This window comes from Vipera ursinii, assembly GCF_947247035.1.
Source record: "Vipera ursinii genome assembly, chromosome: 3".
Taxonomy (NCBI): domain Eukaryota; kingdom Metazoa; phylum Chordata; class Lepidosauria; order Squamata; family Viperidae; genus Vipera; species Vipera ursinii.
The window spans coordinates 48,631,714-48,652,197 of NC_139516.1; the positions used below are offsets into that span (position 1 = coordinate 48,631,714).

Sequence of the window (20,484 nt, forward strand, 5' to 3'; positions counted from 1 at the left end):
GTCTGCCATTATTAGATTTTGTTTCAGTTATATTTTTAGAATTTGTTAATGGCTAGAAAATATGCAACTTGAATGCCTTATTGCAATGCACCCATTTAAGAAATTAAAGAAATGTCTTTAAAAAGACACTTTGATAGAAGACTTTTGATCTTTGCTTTCCAGAAGGACAAATTTCCTCATTACTTATTGAGCAACCTGAGCATACCACTGTTCACGCCATACCTGCTTTGAAACTCAGCTCATCCTGCTCTTGCCCATCGTAATCATACAGAGCTCGTACACGGACACCTTTCCCGGCTGTTTCTTCTTCAAAGGAATTGGCACCACCATTGGCTTCATTGGAGTTGTAAGTGTTGCCACTCTCATCATCTGACCATTCTGCAGCGTAGGCTTGGCCACGTTCATAACTGCTGACACTGGTAATGGAACATGGCATCGTAAGAAATGACATTACTGCATATATCTCCGACATAACTAATTCCGTGGGACAACTGGAGATAGTGAGACTCTGGTGCATGATGTCCATGTCTATTTTAAACATACTATCTTGCCAGTCTCAAACTGGAAATATCTCATACGCTTACCTGCCACGATCTCCTCCCTGTGCTGCTGCTTCCCCACCTCCACTGGCATTGGGTGTGTTGCCTCCCTCGTTCTTTTTAGGCTTCTCTCTTCGGTTTATTGTTTGTGTTGCATCTGGATTCCATTCCTGCAGATGAAACAACATTTACCTAACCCCAAAGCCTCAGTTTCCAATACTCCAACTGCACTATGACTCAGCTCCAGTCTTAAGAACATAATAAACACATTCTACTTCTTGCGGTAGTTTACCACGTGGTTCTGGTAAAACCAGAAGTAGGACATAGAAGCTATTCTGAAGTCACTTCAGTATTCAGAGAGGCAGAATTCCATTGCAGGGAGCAGCATCAGGGCACGGCAATGTCTTATGCCTTAGTTTTTCTAGGCACATGGACCATGGCTTTCTCAACCCTGAAGCTCCAGATATACATCATGACTAATAGCCATGAATCTATAACCTATAGCTTGGCAGTGCAGCCATCCTTGGAGGCATCATCCTGCGACAGCTTCTTACTTCTAATTGAGGCCAGTTCATTGGCATCCCAGGACCAGAGGTGTTGCGGAACCACCGAAGGTCTTCTTGTGCATCGGCCATACGAATGGTCTGCTCCAGCTCACGGTAGACTTTAGAATAGCTGCATGTTACAAATAGATAAAGTAATAAACACAGGATTGAAGTAAGAAACCACCATTAGACACATTAGACAAAGAAGCTTAGTAGCAAAGCAAGTAGAGAAACTAAATGAGAATATTATGGCATAATCACCTTGCCATATTCACAGAATTTTAGTGATTTATACTTTTATTCATTGCCATTCATTCTACAACATTTAAATCCCATTTACTTTCTATAAACAAATTTTATATGGGTTCCATTATTCCTCCCAGCATTTTGTTTCCAAGAAAAAAATCTGTTAATGAGGAAAATGTTGATGGTTCTGCAAGTGGTTTGGCATGGAAAAAGTTCTACTTAGGATTAGAAAATATTTCTGAAATCTTTAAACGCTTTATGTCTCAGAAAAGACAATAATGAGATTGTGAGATAAATAGGCTGTATGTACCTAATCTGTGATAGTAGCCCTTATATTTCGTTAAATTAATGTGTACCACATCGGGAGCAGCTGATGACCTTGGTTCCCATGGGATAAAAGTTTATTTATCTATGCACCTGGAAAACTCCCTCCCTCCATTCTATGTGTCAACCTAAAATGAATAGGGAAAATGGCTATAGCCATGCTCATTTTTAGAGCTGACAGCCCAGCTCTTCTCAGAAAGAAAGAGCCTCTCTCCTGCAGGGGAAAGAAAAAGCAGGACTGTGACTGATCTATTACCGGATCCAGATTAGGAAGGGGGACAACAGCTTTTAATTGCCCGTTGGGAAACTTCCAATTTAAAGTGATGTCTTTTGGACTGCAGCCCCCCCCCTTGTGTTTATGCAATTGATAAATCAAGTGTTCCATGATCATTTATACATGGGAGTTTTGGTTTATCTTGATGACATCCTTATTTACACTGAAACCAAGTCTGGAGACACAGATAACAATTCCCTAATACAAAGTTAAGAAAATCCACTCCTAAGGCTATATGCAAGCAACTACGTTCCCCAATATACCTTCTTGGTGGGGTTTTTTTTAGCAACACCCAGCCTGCAGTCTTGGGAGCAGATGATAGAAGACAGAGTCCAAAATCTCTGTAGAATCTTCATTAAAAAAAGGAAAACTGACCACTCAACTTGTTCTAATAAAGCACAAGGGGGTGCTAGCAACACATTTAATGCTCCCAACATTGTCCTTAAAATAAGAAAGATGCCTCCAGACCAGACTTTGAATGGGGAATCACTTTGTTTCATTCATGAAGTTTTACAGAGCTGCTAACAAAATCAACTTCCACTTTTGTGGCTCCCATATTTTATTATGGGAGGTGGTTATTTCCCCCCCCCACACACACATAAACATTACATTACAGAGAAGATGGAGTAATGTTCAGAGCTTGCTTGGCTGCTTCATTTTTTATGTTTTTATAAAAAACAGAATAGCAGAATAATAACAATAACAATAATAACAATACAAAGACCTGCAAATAGAAATAAACCAACTGTGGCAAAAGCAAGCATAGGTAGTACCAATAGTGATAGACAGTTTGGGTGCAATCCCAAACAATTGGAGCACCACTGGCATTGACACATTCACCATCAGTCAATTGCAACAAGCAGCTTTACATGGAACAGCTTCCCTCCTGCGACAAGACTTTTAACACCATTAAACATCCACCTCTCCCTATTCCAGGTCTTTGGGAAGGGACTTGAGAGGTGGATAAAAATGCCAAATCCAGTTTGAACATCTGGCTGACTGTGCGAATAACAACAACAACAATAATAATGACAGGAAGGCTTACTGACTACTGGAGGGACCAAACTGGCCTACAAGAAAGACCAAATGAAGAACAGAATGGAGGCATGGGAAGACAAAGCACTACATGGCCAGTACATTAAAAAAAATAGCTGGGAAAGCAGATAATAACAAGACCTGGCAATGGCTAAGAGCAGGAAAGTTGAAGAAAGAGACTGAGGGACTAATTCTGGCTGCACAAGACCAAGCCTTAAGGACAAATGCATACAAAGTCAAAATTGAGAAGACAGCAACAGACAGTGTCACCTATGCAAAGAAGCTGAAAAAAAAGTGGACCACCTGGTAAGCTGCTGCAAGAAGATCGCACAGCATGACAAGGTAGCAAAATGGTGCATTGGAAGATCTGCAAGAAATATCATTTGCCTGCAAGCAAGAACTGGTGGTACCGTAAAACAGAGAAAATCATAGAAAATGAAAATGTTAAATTGCTCTGGGACTTTAGAATTCAAACAGACAAGCACCTACCAAATAACATCCCGTACTTAACAATTGTCAATAAGAAAGACAAAAAAGTCTGGATAGTGGATGTGGCAGTGCCTAGAGACAGCAGAATAGAAGAGAAAGAACTGGAGAAGGTAACAAACTACAAAGACCTACAAATAGAATTAGAAGGATTATGGCAAAGGCAAGCAAGATAGTACCAATAGTAATAGGTGCCTTGGGTGCAATCCCAAAACAACTGGGGCACCAATTGGATACCACTGGCATTGACAAATTCGCCATCAGTCAATTGTAAAAGGCGGCCTTACTGGGAACAGCTTCCATCCTGCGACAATATCTGCAATACCATAAATTCAAATATCTATGTCTGCCTATCCCAGGTCCTTGATAAGGACTCAATAGGTAGACAAAAATGCCAAATCCAGTCTGAACATCTGGTTGACTGTGCGATGATCAACAACAACAATAATAATAATCAGTGCTTTTTTGTAAGAAAAAAGGTACCAGAACTCACATCTTGTTTATCTTTTATTTTAAAAAATATATATTCAGTCCTTAAATTTACCTGTCGCATGTAGTCAATCACTATACACACAGCAACACACATCAGTTGTGTAATGGAAAATAACGGTCGCCACCCGCAGTAAGCACTCAGCGCGTGACCACACGACCAATCACAAGCCGAGCAGTGCCACAAGCCAAGCAGCGCCATCACAACCAGTGCGGACGAAGTACACATGTATCGGACTCGACACACAAGCAGCATGCATGCACCATTTTAATGATTTTGCTGCCGACCTGCTACGCTCAACAGGGCAATTCAAGTCCATGTGGACCAATCATCAAATTTCCAAAAGTTACTTTTAAAACTTGGAAAATCCATCGAAAAAAGGTGCCGGAACTCTGTTCCGGTGTGTTCTATGACAAAAAAGCAATAATAATAATAATAATAATAATAATAATAATAATAATAATAATAATAATAATAATAATAATAATAATAATAATAATAATAATAATTCTACCTGCTGTTCTCTGCCAGGTTCAGGTGTCGCTTGATATCTAACAGCACCTCTTTCAGGAAATTAAGCCTCTTCTCTTCAAACTGCTGGCATTGCTCAAAGACCTGTTCCATGCTCTCCATATACTGTGGAGTGCCCTTATTCACCTCCTCCACAACCTTCTCATATTTCTCCAGAGCCTGTCCAGATAACAAAGGGATATAGTTAAGTTTCCCTGACTAAGGCCACTACTCAATCCTATCCATGCAAGATTTTCTGGGTAGGTAGGCATGTATTATTTTGCTCTTTTAAATATAACATTGATTGACATTATTTATAGATTATCCATAGAAATAATAAATAAAATAAGGCATAATCCCAAATAAACTTGCATAAAGATTTCAATTATGAGTTTATTCCATATCAGCACTGAATTAAAGATTAATCTCAGCTGTAATTAATGTCAGCTGCAGCCATCTCTATTGGAAGCATGCTTTAATATTGTTCCTGGAACTTGTTATACAAATAAGAAACAAAGTTCCAAGTTAATTCTGAATTTAGAAAATGCAGTCACCATGTGTGAACTTGTGACAGTGTAACTGAATAGTCTTTGGATAGGATTTCTGTTTGAGATTCAAAAAAGAAGGAACAGCAGCTGATATGGAAAGTAATTATTGGGCCTTAAATAATACACAAAAATAAATAATTGCTACGATTTAAAAGTGAACTGTACTTTCTGAGGTGATCAATATATCTCGTCTACATACATATTTGATATGTATGCTTACATCTTTATCTATATCTAAATATGAAGATGACTATTTTTCTGGTGGGCAGTTATATATTTCTGCATGTGAGAGTGATTGTGTACATAGATTGTTGCTTGTTCATATAAAATGATGAGTATTAACTTTGAGTTATTTTGGTGAAGGTCATTCCTACCTTTTGTACATCTTGCTTGCATTTTTCCACTTTGTCTTGAAGCTTCTTTTGCTGGTCTGGAGTAATAGATTGCTCAGCTTTGCTATTAGCTTCCCGGGTCATAGCGAGTTTCTCCTCTTTGCATGCCAAGTGATAGACTTTCTTGGCTGTTTCCAGCTGGTTTGAGAGAGAAGAGAAAGAACCCAGACAAATTATTTCAGAGAGTTAGCATAAATTATCAAATCCTTGCCACTCGTGAATCTTCTGCATAGAGATTATAACTAATGTTCCCCACTGTAGCATCCAACAAGCAATCCCTTCCCATTAGAAATTCTCAAATTTCCTTAATGAAGTCTATGACCTAGGGTGATCTTAGCTGGAGATAATGGGAATTGCAGACCAAATCATCTGGAGGGCACCAAATAAATAAAATATTTTAAGAATAACTGTATTATGAGATGGCTTGCTATCACCATAAACTGAATAAAATACATGGCCTAATTTTTGTGCTTTAATGTATTTTTTTAAAAAATTCCATTTATATCCCGCCCTTCTCCGAAGACTCAGGGCGGCTTACAAGCTTAGCAGTAGCCTTCATTCTATGTATATGCCTGCTTATTAGGGCTTTCACACACACCCCAAGCGGCATTATTACAAAGTCAGCTTAATTGCCCCCAACAATCTGGGTCCTCATTTTACCTACCTCGGAAGGATGGAAGGCTGAGTCAACCTTGAGCATGGTGGGAATTGAGAAGCCAAAACATGTAGTTTGTAGCCATGAACTGAGCCATGCAGGTTGGTAGAAAGTGATAAATATTATTTCCATAGGGATATCACCTCAGCAAGAGACAGCAACCCAGTCAACGCTGGCTGATCTCAGAAGCTAATTAAGGTTGACCTTAATTTATAGTTGGATGGGTGAATCACTGGGAATTCCAGGGCTATAGATTAGTTTTTTTAAAACTTATTTTAAAACTTATTTTGGAAGAATATCATGGCCTACTACATTTGTATCACTGCTGACAAAACTGCAGGGCTGCATTTTTTAGGTACTAAGTTCAACTTGAGAAATTTTTTATCATTTTTATCTGCATATAGGTATTACTTCATGTAGTATCTATGGATGTAATTCAGCTCACAGTTTTCATGATTGCACAAGAGGCTGATGGGTGCTATGAAAGGCTGGAACGTGGGGGAAAAGGTTCAACTGAATGCAGCCAAACTAGAGCAATGTTTCTCAACCTTGGCCACTTGAAGAGGTGTGGACTTCAATGACCAAGAATGAGAAATTCTGAACTAAAACTTTGCCTCTTGGTCAGAAATTCTAGGAAATTTTGTTTTTTCTTTACTGTTAGGTTCTGCAATCTAGAAAAGTTTGAAAGCTCCTGATCTAAACCACAAAGAAAGGGATTTTATAAATCGATGGCCCAACACTAACATTTCCTTTCCATGTTGCATTAAGATTTTCTTATTATACTGCCTTGGTTATCTTAAGAATCAACAGACATGTTTTCATCCCATGCTAATTTGCTGCCCCCCAAATGTATAGGATTCTGCACTGCAGCTCCCAAAATCCCAGTCAGTCTGACAATGGGAAGTTTTCATCTCAACATAACTGGAAAATTGTTATCAATGAAAGAAAGGCTATCTCAACCTCTGTCCATGGAAATTGATGGATTTCTTTCCTTTGTAAAGTAACTAGAGTTAAGAGGTCCTTTGTTATCTTCTCTCGTCCACTCCTTCCTACCTCCTTCATCTTCTTGGCCCAGGGTTTCTGTGCTTTCCGAAAACCATCTTCTGCTTCCTTGGCCTCCTTGAAGCCTCCAATGATCTGTTTGTGGAAAGCATCCTTCTGCCAGTTCTTCACCTTTTCAAAATCATCGTTCAGTAAGCTATTCTTAACTTCTTGGTGTAGCTCGCTGACTTTGTCAGCCTCTGTCATTATGGCCATCCATGCCTTTTCCAAACTGCCATATTGGGGACCTATGCAGAAACATTACCAGTAAGGGTGGGATAATGGCTCAGCATCCGGAAATAACAGCCCATTTTTTTCTGTACAGACTGAATGCTCCTATAATGCTTTCAAAAGTTGAGAGACTGTTTACTTTATTAACAAATGAATTGTTGAGAGAGCTGAGAAGCCTGCAGTGATGAAGCCTAAGGGAGACTCTCAGAGCGTCTCAGATACCCTAGTTGCAGATTTTGTGATCATTATTTGTGATTGTAAAAGATCCAATCACTTTACGTGACTCATATTTACTTATACTGATATTTAAATCAGTAATCATGAGAGCCATCCTAAAAGTCCTAAAGTGGAAGATCAGGGAGTTTATTTTTTAATAAACAACATCAAGGCTGCTTTGAAGACTGAAGAAGTGGTAATGGCAGATGGTTAAATACTCATTCCTCCCAGGATTCAGTTCCTCAGTCCTCAAAGCAATTGCAAAAGCCTGCTGTTTATGAAGCTAAACATTGACAACCTGCTGCCCTCCAGATGTTTTGGATTATGAAATACATAGCCCCTTGCCATCGATCATGCTATCAGATCTGATCGGTATTCAAGGTGCAAAAGCTTGGAAGACATCAGTTTGCCTATAAGCTTGCTCCCTTTTGTTATTCCTTCATCATGCAGAAAAGGATACCATGCTACTACTGGATATGTACTGCGATATATTTACAAGTAAGATTATAATTATACAGTATATACATTTCAGGAAAGGAAGTTCCACTGAACTGGATTAGGTTCTTAATAAGCATGCATTTCATTTAACTGTAATATTTAGCTAAACTTGTGAACTTCTAGTAGTGCTCTGGCTCATTTTGACTGAATGGCTTAATAAATATATTACATACTATTCTTAAATCTGAACTGTTTTATTGCAATAATCTTGGCCCACACTTTTATCTGGAAGTAATATCTGTCAAAATTAAGAAGTGATTGCCTAGAAAGGCCCACAAAACTGCCTTTAAGGAAACTTACAAACTTCAAATATAGGGTAACAACAGTTTATGAACAGTCATGCTTTCCTTTTAAAATAAACGAAAATAACTGAAAGAAAAAAACTCCTTGGGGTCTCTTCTCCCCCATATTGTCCAGGTTAAACCAAGAGAAAAAAACTGATACAGTTGTGTAGATTGCAATACCCTCAACCTTTTGCCTTTGAAAAAGCTCCTTCCCAGCCTACTCTTCTTCTATGCTATTAAAAGGAAAGAGTTAGAATACCTTTTTCTACCAGTTGCCTCCACCTCTTGGCCCAATCAACCAGCTGCTGAGCATACGACTTCTCAATCTTGGCCCGTTCATGGACACAGTTCATCAGATCATTGCAAAGCCGATATCCATCATCAATCCGCTTCACTGTCCGCTTATAATTCCCCACCTGCCAGACACATGAATAGTTGCCTGGAATAAGTGTAGTTCCAGGAATCATCCTGGAGGCCAGAGGGTGGAGAACAGGAGAGATAGAGGAGAAGAGGGGCATTTGATTTCAAAAAAGGAAAAACTCTTAAAAATGTGATTGCCATGGGTATTCTTCTGCCTCTTTACAGAACATTCTGAGTCTAACTCTTCCCTTCAAACAACAGATACCCGATAGGTGAAATTTGCTGCATTTGCACAAGTACTGGGAAGGAATCAGAAGGCTTACTAAGTAAGACCCTCGGAATCTGCTACCTGATGTAGCACTGGGACATTTTGCAATTATTGTAAGGTCTTAGAACTCTGCCATAGTGCAATGCTAAAATTCAACTATTCTCTTTTCAGCATGAAAGGTATATTTTTGGGGTAAAGAGTACATTTCCTGATTCCTCTCCTGCAAAACAGGGAAAACATTTTTTTTGTATGTGCTCACAATGATTGTGCAATCTGCCACTCTACCATTCTTCTCTAATTTAGCCTGAACTTTTTTGCTCTTTCATCACAATGATTCCCCACTTAATTAGAAATCATTCTGTTAGACATATGGTGTTAGCCTACAACGTTGGGTTGAAAATATATTAACCATAATGCTATGTCTTTAAGAAGTTAATTGGCCAATGGGTGTGTAAGTGTTCTCATGGCCATAAGAGGGAGCTAGTAACGTAGCTTCTCTCTCTCTCTGAATTCACTGATCTCTACTGTTACTGTTTTTGCTCTGCTGTTGGTTTACTACTGTTGTAAACCTGAACTGTGTATTGACCTCTGGACCGGTAAGAAGACTTTGTAGTTTGGATTACTCTTTGGACTGTTGCTATTGTTTATGACCTGGACTGTTTATTTTTGACTGTGCATTTTTGTTTTTACACCACCTCAAAGTAAAATACTTTTTGCTTTTACAACTCAGTGTACTCCTGTGTGTAACTCTTACTGCTCTCAGTACCCTTCCTTGTCTGTGCAACTCTTTGGTAGCACAAGGAGATCTCTGCACAACAAATTCCTTAACACTGGTTATGGGCCCAGGCCTGTACTGAGAGTTAGTACACACATTATTCCTAGCTGAGTTTGTGTTAGCTATTTGGTGTAAAATGGCACAAGAACTGTTGTCAGGCATCTCCTGGATAACCCGGTTGGATGGGACAAACTATGTTTCCTGGTCCACAAAATGCTGCTTGCTTTTGCGCAAGGAAGGACTATGGACTGTTGTAAATAATCCACCAGATACTACTGCTTGGGATGCAGATAACGAAGAGGATGCAAAGAGGATAGACGACTTTAAAAGAAGCAATGAGAAAGCTCTTTGCATTATTGGACTAACACTGAATGACCAGCAGCTTGTCCATATTCGTGGTGAGGAGTCTGCTGCTAGGTGTTGGGGCATTTTGCGAAGGCTTTATGTTCGAGACAGTGAGGGTGCACATATACACCTTACACGTAAGCTGTTTAGGGCTCGTCTGCAGAAGAATGGAGATATGCTGACCCATTTAAATTACATGAAGGCAACTTTTCAAGAGCTTCATGAAAAGGAGCTGATTTTTTCAGAGTTGCATCAGGTCTACATTATTCTGTCATCTTTGGATGAGAGTTATGATGAGTATGTTTCCTCTTTGGAAGTCCTGACCAGAGAGGAACTGACATTGACTAACATTACTGGGAGACTGCTGGAAGAGTCCAGAAGAAGGCGTGACAGAGACCAGCTGAGAGAGACACAGCCACAAGAGGAGCAGCCATTTACCACTGCTTACAACGTCAAGAAATGTTATTCTTGTGGGGCTAGAGGGCATATAGCCAAATTCTGTAGAAAGGGTAAAAAACAGAATGTGAATAGCAGTGGGAAGGCTAAGAAGAGCATTGGTTTGGCTGTTTCTGGTGAACCAACATCCAGAAATAATGTATTGTGGCTTGTTGATAGTGGGGCTTCACAATGCATTACTAAAGTGAAAAAGAGGTTTATTAATATGAAAAACAGCAACCAATATGTTTCACTGGCAAACGGTTGGAGGTTGAAGGCCTCTGGTGAAGGTAATTCCTATTGTCCATGCATTGATGAACAGTTACCTATGTTATATATACCTAAACTAAGATTCAACCTGTTATCTGTAAGGGAATTGGTTAAAGTTGGGTTTGTGGTAACATTCAGAGGGGAGCAATGCACTATTGAGAGGAATGGAACCTGTGTAACTGCTAATTTGAAAAATGGTTTATTCGTTCTCACAAGTAACCAGGTTAGTACAGTTAAAGCTAACTTGATATGTGAGAACAAGAAGCCACATGACGAATGTATACATTTACTGCATAGGCGGTTAGGGCATGTAAACTTTAACTCACTACGTAAAACAGTTGAGTTAGTAGAAGGAATTAGACTGAAGCCATGTAGTAAGTATTTGAATTGCAATGCCTGTAATCAGGAAAAGAGTAAGGCAACTCCTGCAAACAGGTTAAACGGCTTCAAAGCAACTGTACCTTTGGAAGTTGTGTTTGCTGATTTAATTGGACCCATGAAACCAAGTTTAGGAGGGTCATGCTATATGTTAAGTATATTGGACCACTACTCTCGATATGGATTTTGTTATCTGCTTAAGTCAAAGGCAGACACTTTCCAACAATTTGCAAACTGGTTGAAATTCGTGGAGAGAAAAACAAAGAGAAAGGTTCAGTGCATAATTACTGATAATCATACTGAATTTACAAATAAGCGCTTTGTTGATATGCTACAATCAGCTGGCATTGAGCATAAACGTTCAGCCCCTTATAGGCCTCAACATAATGCATTTGTTGAGAGACGTGGGCAAATGTTACAAGCCATGATGAGAACCATGATAAAGGATTCTGGCTTAACAGATAGACTGTGGGGGGAGGCAGCAAAATGTGCAAACCATGTTCTGAATATAGTTGTTAATACTTCTACTGGTAAAATACCATACACTATATGGCATGGTAGAAAACCAAACCTTGATTATCTGCACACATTTGGCACCCCAGCTTGGGTCCACATTCCTGCACAACTCAGGAGTAAAGGCCAACATAGGGCTAGGCAATTATACTTCGTAGGTTACGAAGCTAACCACAGATCCTATCGTTTCTGGGAACAGGGCACAACTAATGTATATAAAAGTACTAGTGCAAAATTCCTTGAGCACGTTGATTGGGATAGGTTAGAGCAAGTAACTGTTAATACTGATCCTCTAGTGTTTGAGGACTCCTCTGATAACGTAACTAGTAATGATAATACATCTCCTGTAAATATAAAAGATGAAGAGGAGATAGGGGAGATAATAGATGAATCAGAGGAAGGAGAGGAGTCAGAAATTCAAAACCCTGTAATTCCTTGGCGTTCAACACGTATCAGACGTCCACCTGATCGCTATGAAGCCAGTATAATATGTCAAGTTAGTTTAGTACCTTCTAACTATGATGAGATCAGGATGTATCCTGAAAAGGAACAGGCATCATGGAAAGCTGCAATGAACAGGGAGTTAAAGTCTTTGCAGGATCTTAAGGTCTATGAGAAAGCTAAACTGCCACCTGGTGAGCAAGCTATAGGTTGCAAATGGATATATAAAATAAAGAATGTTGTAGATGGGACCGTAACCCATAAGGCACGTTTGGTTGCACAAGGTTTTGCCCAAACTACTGAGGATTATGATGAGGTGTTTGCACCCAGTCTGAGGGCAACTACTTTAAGAGCAGCTTTAGTATGGGCAGCTAAAAACCAATATATGGTTAACCATGTAGATCAGGGGGTGTCAAACTCAATTTCATTGAGGGCCGCATCAGCATTGCGGTTGCCCTCAGAGGGCCGGGTGGGTGTGGCCAGGGTGGGTGTGGCCTACTGGGTGGGCGTGGCTAGAGTGCGTATGGCCTACTGGGTGGGCGTGGCCAGCTCTACATCGTTCGCATCAAGGCTGCCTATGGGGGCCTGGGCAGGAGCGGGACAGATCTGAGGGTCTCTGGCAGAAGGAGGGTCTCTGGGCCAGGGCCAAGGCAGTGGGGGCCGTTCCCTCACTGTTTCCAGGATGGCTTCACGGGCCACATGAAACCACTTCGCGGGCCGGATCCGGCCCCCGGGCCTTGTGTTTGACATGTCTGATGTAGATGTTGAAACTGTGTATTTACATGCTCCATTGCAACATACTATTTATTTAAGAATACCACCAGGATTGACCAGTGATAGAGACCATGATTGTTAGGAATTAAAGAAAAGCCTCTATGGATTGAAACAATCAGGCTATGAGTGGAATAAATGTATAGTTAATGAGTTGAGTGCATTAGGTTTTGTAGCCAGTAATGCTGATCCTTGTTTGTTTAGAAGAGAACACAATGGAGTGCTATCTTTTCTTTTATTATTCACAGATGATATTGCAATAATAACAAAAACTGAGTTAGAAGCACAAACTATCATTTCAAGATTGGAAAATAAATTCACAATTAGAAATCTTGGAGAAATAAGCCACTATTTGGGGTTAGATATTGTGAAAACAAATAGGGGTTTTAAGGTGTCACAAGCCAGTAAGATTTCTCAGTTATTAAAGAGATACAACATGGAAATGTGTAAACCAGCAAAAACTCCGATGGCTATGGATTTTAAGGACACTAATGTTGAGAGTCCTGTATTTGATAAGACGATGTACCAATCTTTGATAGGAAGTCTTATGTATCTGAGTAATTGGACTAGACCTGATATTTCTTACTGTGTAAACCAATTAGCTAGGTACAACAATAATCCAACTGTTAGACACTGGCAATCAGCTAAACGAGTATTAAGGTATTTGAAGCAAACTATTCACTACTCGTTATATTTAGAGCCAAATCGTGAGTTAATCCTTACTGCATATGCAGATGCGAGTTTTGCCTCTGATACAAGCACTCGTAAATCTACTTCAGGGTTGGCTATAATGTTGGGTGATTCTTTGATTGGATGGAAGTCCATTAGACAAAAACACATAAGCTTATCTACAATGGAGGCTGAATTTTCATGTCTATCAGTGTTATGTACAGAACTGCTAGTGTACAAACAATTATTGTTAGATATGGGTTTAAATGTAAATGATCCATTCATTGTATATGAGGACAATCAAGCTGCGATAAAGATGGCTAACAATGCTGCAGTAAGAACAAGATCTAAACATACTGATCTTCATTATTTAAATGTCAGACAATGTATCAAGGATAAATTAATACAGCTGGAGTATTGTTCATCTGATGTAAATATTGCAGACCATTTTACGAAGGTACAAAGTGCTGTGAAACACAATGCTAATTGTGAAAGAATGTGCATAAGATTGTAAGTTATATATTATTCTACCCAAAGGGGAGAATGTTAGACATATGGTGTTAGCCTACAATGTTGGGTTGAAGGACCCAGATTGTTGGGGGCAATTAAGCTGACTTTGTAATAATGCCGCTTGGGTGTGTGTGAAAGCCCTAACAAGCAGGCATATACATAGAATGAAGGCTACTGCTAAGCTTGTAAGCCGCCCTGAGTCTTCGGAGAAGGGCGGGATATAAATGTAATAAAAATATATATATATTAACCATAATGCTATGTCTTTAAGAAGTTAATTGGCCAATGGGTGTGTAAGTGTTCTCATGGCCATAAGAGGGAGCTAGTAACGTAGCTTCTCTCTCTCTCTCTGAATTCACTGATCTCTACTGTTACTGTTTTTGCTCTGCTGTTGGTTTACTACTGTTGTAAACCTGAACTGTGTATTGACCTCTGGACCGGTAAGAAGACTTTGTAGTTTGGATTACTCTTTGGACTGTTGCTATTGTTTATGACCTGGACTGTTTATTTTTGACTGTGCATTTTTGTTTTTACACCACCTCAAAGTAAAATACTTTTTGCTTTTACAACTCAGTGTACTCCTGTGTGTAACTCTTACTGCTCTCAGTACCCTTCCTTGTCTGTGCAACTCTTTGGTAGCACAAGGAGATCTCTGCACAACAAATTCCTTAACACATTCCATGAATGTGACGTTGCTGTATTTTTAACCAGCCAATCAGGTTTGGCTACCTGGCAAATTAGGACTAACTTGACTAAGAATGAGAGCAAAGCCAATGCACTTATTTTGTTAGCAACTTCAACATAACTTTTACTAAGCCTAAATTTACAACATCACTCTCTTACTAAATGGCCGAATATGGCCTCCTTTTTGATCAGCAAAATTATTTATCACTAATTTATTATAATTTAAGTACCGGTATATTTTATCTTTTAAGGTAGAAATCCTACCAAAGTATTTCATAAGTTAATGGTCATAAGTAAAAATTATTATTGTTGTTATAATACAATTTCTAGACTCCTTCTCAATAATAATGCTTGTCATTTTGACATGTATTTCAGCAGACTGAATGTGTAGTTTTTGAACATCTGTTTTAAAAAGAAACAACTAATTGCCAACACCTGGATGTTGGTGGTGCAAACCAACTTTAATTTGAGAAATACTCTGCTATCAAAGGCGTTGGTATATCTAAAGCACTTTAGGCCCCAGCAGGACAGAGAAATGTTTGTGGCCCATCCTTTCTTTCGTTCTTTCTGAATCATTTTAAAGTATCTGTTTATGAGATATCTTTCTCACTGCAGAGAGGTGGAATTTATTAATGCCAGCTTCAGAAACATCACATCTAGCATGCTGAGCAGACAGAGGGGGATTGTTCAGATCAAAAAAACAGAATGCAGCTTTTTTTCTTTGCATCTCCGCTCCACAAGGACTTCTCTAGAAAGCTTCTGGAGGAAACAGGCAAGGACTTGATTTTTTTCCCCCCCCCGTGGAGGTTACACGTCTCTGATATCAGGGGAAGAAATGTGAAAAATCTCATAGAACCTTGGAACCTTCTCATGGAAGCTTTCTAAAAATATTTACTTTTTGAAGTGACTGTGTTCCCTAGTTCCTTGGGGTTTCAGCCTCCTCAAGAGGTAAAGCTGTTTTGCATTTGGCTGGTTCTTACTAAATTAAGTCAGCCAATCACGAACATTTTTTCATTCCAAGGGGAGGTCCTTACCTCCCAGAAGCTGTCAGTTACTTCTTCAATGGATGCCACAGACTCATCACAGGAAGTTGACATTGTTTGTGGCCCTGGTTATTTATCACCAAGGGGTCAGCCACTCTGCCAACAGGACCAGACCTCATGCGCTGCAAGGAAAGAACACAAATATGTAGGAGAAATAATCATCTGAATTTTACCTGGAAACAGGAAGAGACCTTCTGGGAGACAAAATGCATGATTTTCTATTATCTTCCTATTTATGTGAACCTTCCACCTTTTGCCTTATGGTAAACAGCACCATGTTCTGAAATATTTTTTTTTATTTATCCAGCACACCCACTTTTCAAACGTTTTCTCTCAGCAGGAGACAAATCTATTTGTCTGGATTTGCCTTCTTTTTCCCCCCAGAGGTCATTTATTACGGGAATCCTTTTCAATGTGCATTATTATCTTTCAGAACAAGCAACAAGGGACATAAGGTCTTTCTGCATATCAGCAGTTTCCAGGCATATTAAATGCCACCATGTCAGATAGTAAAGCTTAAAAGTAAAACCTGAAAAACTTGTTCCGACTTTCTGGAAACATCTGCTAAATAAGAAGCACTTCATAAAGAGAATTTAGAAATATTTCATCAGTTACAAAAAATAATTGTACATGACAGAAATATACACAGTGTAAGCAAGGTTCCCAAAGAGGACTGCTATGCGCTTTTGTTGCTTTCAATATTCCATAAATATTTTGTGATATCTTCAGTAGCAGGTCACATGACACAAACAATAACATTGCTGGGAAAACTTACTAGAATTGGCCCTTTACCAGGCTTTTGCGTGATTACTATTGCAAAGTTACATTGCAAAGTTATTCTTCAGGGAAATACTTTCTTTAATATTAAAGTTAAACATTAAAATTCCTACAGAATGTTCTAAAATTGTCTTAAATCCAAAATGATAAAATCAAATTGGAGCTTGCTAATTGAAGAAGACAAGAATATTGCTTATAGTTCAAGATTAATAGGACTATAGGATTTGGGGTGCAAATATTACACATATCTTTAAATGGCTAAGCATTCTGTATCCTTTTGCTATCGTTTTGTAGTTACCCAGATTTTTCAGCACAGAATGAACAATTTTAAACTCAACTGAATACAATAGATTTGATCAGGCTGGTATTGAAAGAAGATTTTGCCTGCAGTACAGTGTTTTTTTTGTGTGTGTTTGTGTGTATAACTGAATTCTGTTGCATTAATTCATAATTTGCTTCACAGTGGCTTGATAAATAAGGTAATGAGCCTTAGAGACTAAGGCTGGTGATATCATGTCATTGGAATGACCTGTTCAAAATATTTGGCTGTATTTTGGGAGTTGAGGGAGGATTTAGGGGGATTTATTTTGCTTCTAAGAAGAATAGACCCAACTTGGGCAATTTCTTTCTCTCTTTTTGTTTATTTTGATGTATTGATATTGATCAATCTCTTAAGGCAAACTATCAATCTCAAATGTGTTGAAACTTTGATCCTGCCCACTTTGGAGGAGCTCTGGGTGAGGGCTCCAAGATGTATTGATAGAGGCATGTTTGACTCTGGAGATGTAAATGGCCATCCTCATTCTAAGCCATAAATGTAGTAATAGTCCCCCATTACTATTGTGATGTGTTTCTTACGTACTTGACCAGCAAAAAGTTCATTTATTTCTTCTGTTTGGTTGGGTGTTTACAGTTTTCATCATTGATGTGCTCTATTTCTATAGAGATGTAATTATTTCTTATATAGAGAGCAATTCCACCTCCTCTTTTATAGAACACAGTCAACCATAAACAGTCAACCATAAACTTCTTAAGTTTTGTCATTCAGTTGCAACCCTTATTCTCAGCGAAAACATCTGTTAAATATGCTGGACAGGGATGATGGAAACTAAAGTCCTAGATACATGTAAACAGGGCTTTTTTTGTCATAGAATGCCCAGAACGGAGTTCCGGCACCTTTTCTGGATGGTTATGGTTGTAGATAGGATAGATACAAGACGAGAAAAATGAAGAAAACCAGATAAGGAATAGCAATATTACTACTCTCTCTTAGGTAACCAAATCCTGCCCTCTTTTCTGTTGTGCCTCAACTATCTGCCTTTTTCTCTGCAGTCCCAGAATCTTTTCCAATCTCTATCTGCAGCAAATTAAACTCAGGAAGAAAATCAATTTGAAATTTTAAAAAATGCTCTCAATAATAATAAAAAAGAGACAATAGTAGATTTAAACCTCTTCCTCCTCCCACCCCTACATAAACAATATGCATTTCATTTCACTGGGCTGTTACTCCTTTAAAACTGATTCTGATTTATATATGGGAGTTCATATATGGAAAATTATGCTAATCATTCATCCAGAAACCAGCCCTGTTACTGTATAAATGGTTTCCCCGGATGATGCTGAGCTGGGCAAACATTTTGCCTGATCAATATTTATTTAGATTCATACATATATTTCCTATCATGCCCAAAGGAAGGTGGATTTAATCTGGATCTAGCTTCCCTTAACCTGGATCCCTGTACAATTCATCTAAACATGTTGGGTTACAAGTGCCCTAGGTTTGACATTTTGCAACTTGATCTTATGGGGAGACTATGCTTCCATCCATACATAGGATAAGGCAGGGGTAGGCAACCCTGGCTCTTTTATGACTCGTGGACTTCAACTCCCAGAATTCCTGAGTCAGCTGGGAGTTGAAGTCCACAAGTCATAAAAGAGGCAAGGTTGCCTACTCCTGGGATAAGGCAATGAAAAGAGAGGCTGATTAAGAGAAAGCAGAGGTCTTTCTATTAGGCAGAAGAAAACTGTGGGTATAATTCTTGTACATCAAGACAGAAAAAGTGTATTTGTTCTTCCTCTGAACACCAATTACTGTATTAAAAACACAGGATTTCTCTTAGTTTCCCTATTTCTATACAATACTTTGTAGGTATTTAAGTGAAATATCAGAGTGACCTACACCATACTATGTGAAGCAATATAAAAAGAATTTCAATTTGCAATTGGAATGGATTGGATATAACAAATGCCACAGGTGCCAGTCAGCACACTGTATCAATATAAAAATCCTCAGCTGGGAAAAGTGCCATAAGAGCTATTGGTGGCAACATGCATTTTGCGTGTATGAATCAGTTTCATGTCTCATGGCTTTTCATCTCATTGGTGAAAGATTCTGGTGTATTGTTTCAATACATCATGTGAAATCTGACTTAGTTTTATACTGTTATATGGTCCATGCTACAAAATGTTCTTGATCCCCAAATCAGCTGTTTGCCAGAATGCAAAATGACACAAGCAGAAATCCTAGGAGGTGAACAAAGATGGGATGAATTGCTTAACTGCAGCACTTAGAAAGTGACACTGATGCATCCAAATCCTAGAGCCTTGGCAATGTGCTTATGCACTGATTGCCATCTGCAGTGCTAGAAGACCCTTAAGGTACTATGCAATTTAGCTTAGAGGTGACAAGAATCCATTTATACTGACTTAACAATTTAGAAATGAAGACTAGACAGACTATATCTTGGTCAGCCAAAAATGATTGCTTTAAGAAAGAAGTTACTGATTAACCCCAAATACTTCTGCTCCTCTTGGTTTGGAACAGGAGATCCATGAGTTTAATCATGGGCAAAAGAGGGAGGAATTTTTCTTTGGCAGGCTCAACTGATGCAGGATTCTGTACTGAAATGGTTACAGGAATTTCTGAGATCGTCACAAAAGCTAGAGCTCACTGCAGTGGAACTAATTGCACCTCGAGGGAGTTTGCTGTTATCAGAAACTACAGTTCAGGCCACCCTTGAAAATAAATGTCTGACTGCATTCCTCAAATGTTGGCACAGCTATGTGCAGATTCATAAGTGGATTGAGAGAGCAACTCATCTGGCAATACACACATGCATACTCAGACACAGCAATACACATTATAGGTAGATAAAGAGCAGAAAACATGTAGCTCTCAGGAATATAACTGAAGTAAAGAAACATGCATGCCTGTAATATATACCTAATCATGATGGCAAGGGTAGCAGCTCACTGACAATATAATCCGTATCCATAATTATACATTAACCATGCAGAAAAATACACCCACTGGCAAATAAAACAATGAAGGCTTGATAGTGATATGCCTATGAAAAAAGAGGTCAAGAAGCAGCTTGCATAAGTACCAATATACCAGTCTTCCTGAATCTATGCACTTTCTTATTAGTACCACCAAAAGCAAAATACAGATAGCATGACAGGCATTAAAGTTGCAACATTACCTTGCTATGGCAATAGAGCAAAAGTAAATGGTCTGTTTTGTAATTATAGTCCCACTGTTCTTGGCCTTTGATCATGTTCACTGTGGATAATAAATCACGGCCAAAAATATCTAGAGGGCATGAGAAATTCCTCATACTCTTGAACTACAATGATTTATTGTCAGTTCTTAGATGTTATTACCCATCTATTACAGTTGTCATCCAATGGTGGAAGATGAGAGTTAATTCAAGTATCATTCTCCCATATGAGGAACATATCCTATAGCATGCGTCAATAAGGAATTCTCAAAAGAGAAAAACCATTGTCACTTTCATATGAATCCTATCCTTCATAATTTTTCCTATCAATCTCTGATTGGCTAGGTATGAAATGGCAGCAATATCAGAGCTGTGAACAGACACAGAAAAGCAATGAGACCACAATGTATTTGTGTCTGTTTATGTCAGCA

General features: G+C 38.8%; 1 protein-coding gene across 5 annotated transcripts in view; it reads right to left on the reverse strand.

Annotated features, from left to right (window-relative positions):
• Positions 1-20,484, reverse strand: part of PACSIN1 (protein kinase C and casein kinase substrate in neurons 1) — a 58,228-nt gene that overhangs the window by 10,976 nt on the left and 26,768 nt on the right. For 2 of the 5 annotated variants that reach the window (XM_083357787.1, XM_083357786.1), the window contains exons 2-9: positions 15,768-15,898; positions 8,574-8,730; positions 7,098-7,333; positions 5,372-5,527; positions 4,454-4,629; positions 1,094-1,214; positions 585-709; positions 223-416 (exon numbers count right to left, since the gene is read on the reverse strand). In XM_083357787.1, coding sequence (XP_083213913.1) covers positions 223-416; positions 585-709; positions 1,094-1,214; positions 4,454-4,629; positions 5,372-5,527; positions 7,098-7,333; positions 8,574-8,730; positions 15,768-15,830 — 1,228 coding nt within the window. In that variant the 5' untranslated portion in view covers positions 15,831-15,898. Of the gene's footprint in view, positions 1-222; positions 417-584; positions 710-1,093; positions 1,215-4,453; positions 4,630-5,371; positions 5,528-7,097; positions 7,334-8,573; positions 8,783-15,767; positions 15,899-19,776; positions 19,799-20,484 lie in introns of those variants that run through there. The other 3 variants (XM_083357790.1, XM_083357789.1, XM_083357788.1) reach the window with 2 other exon arrangements.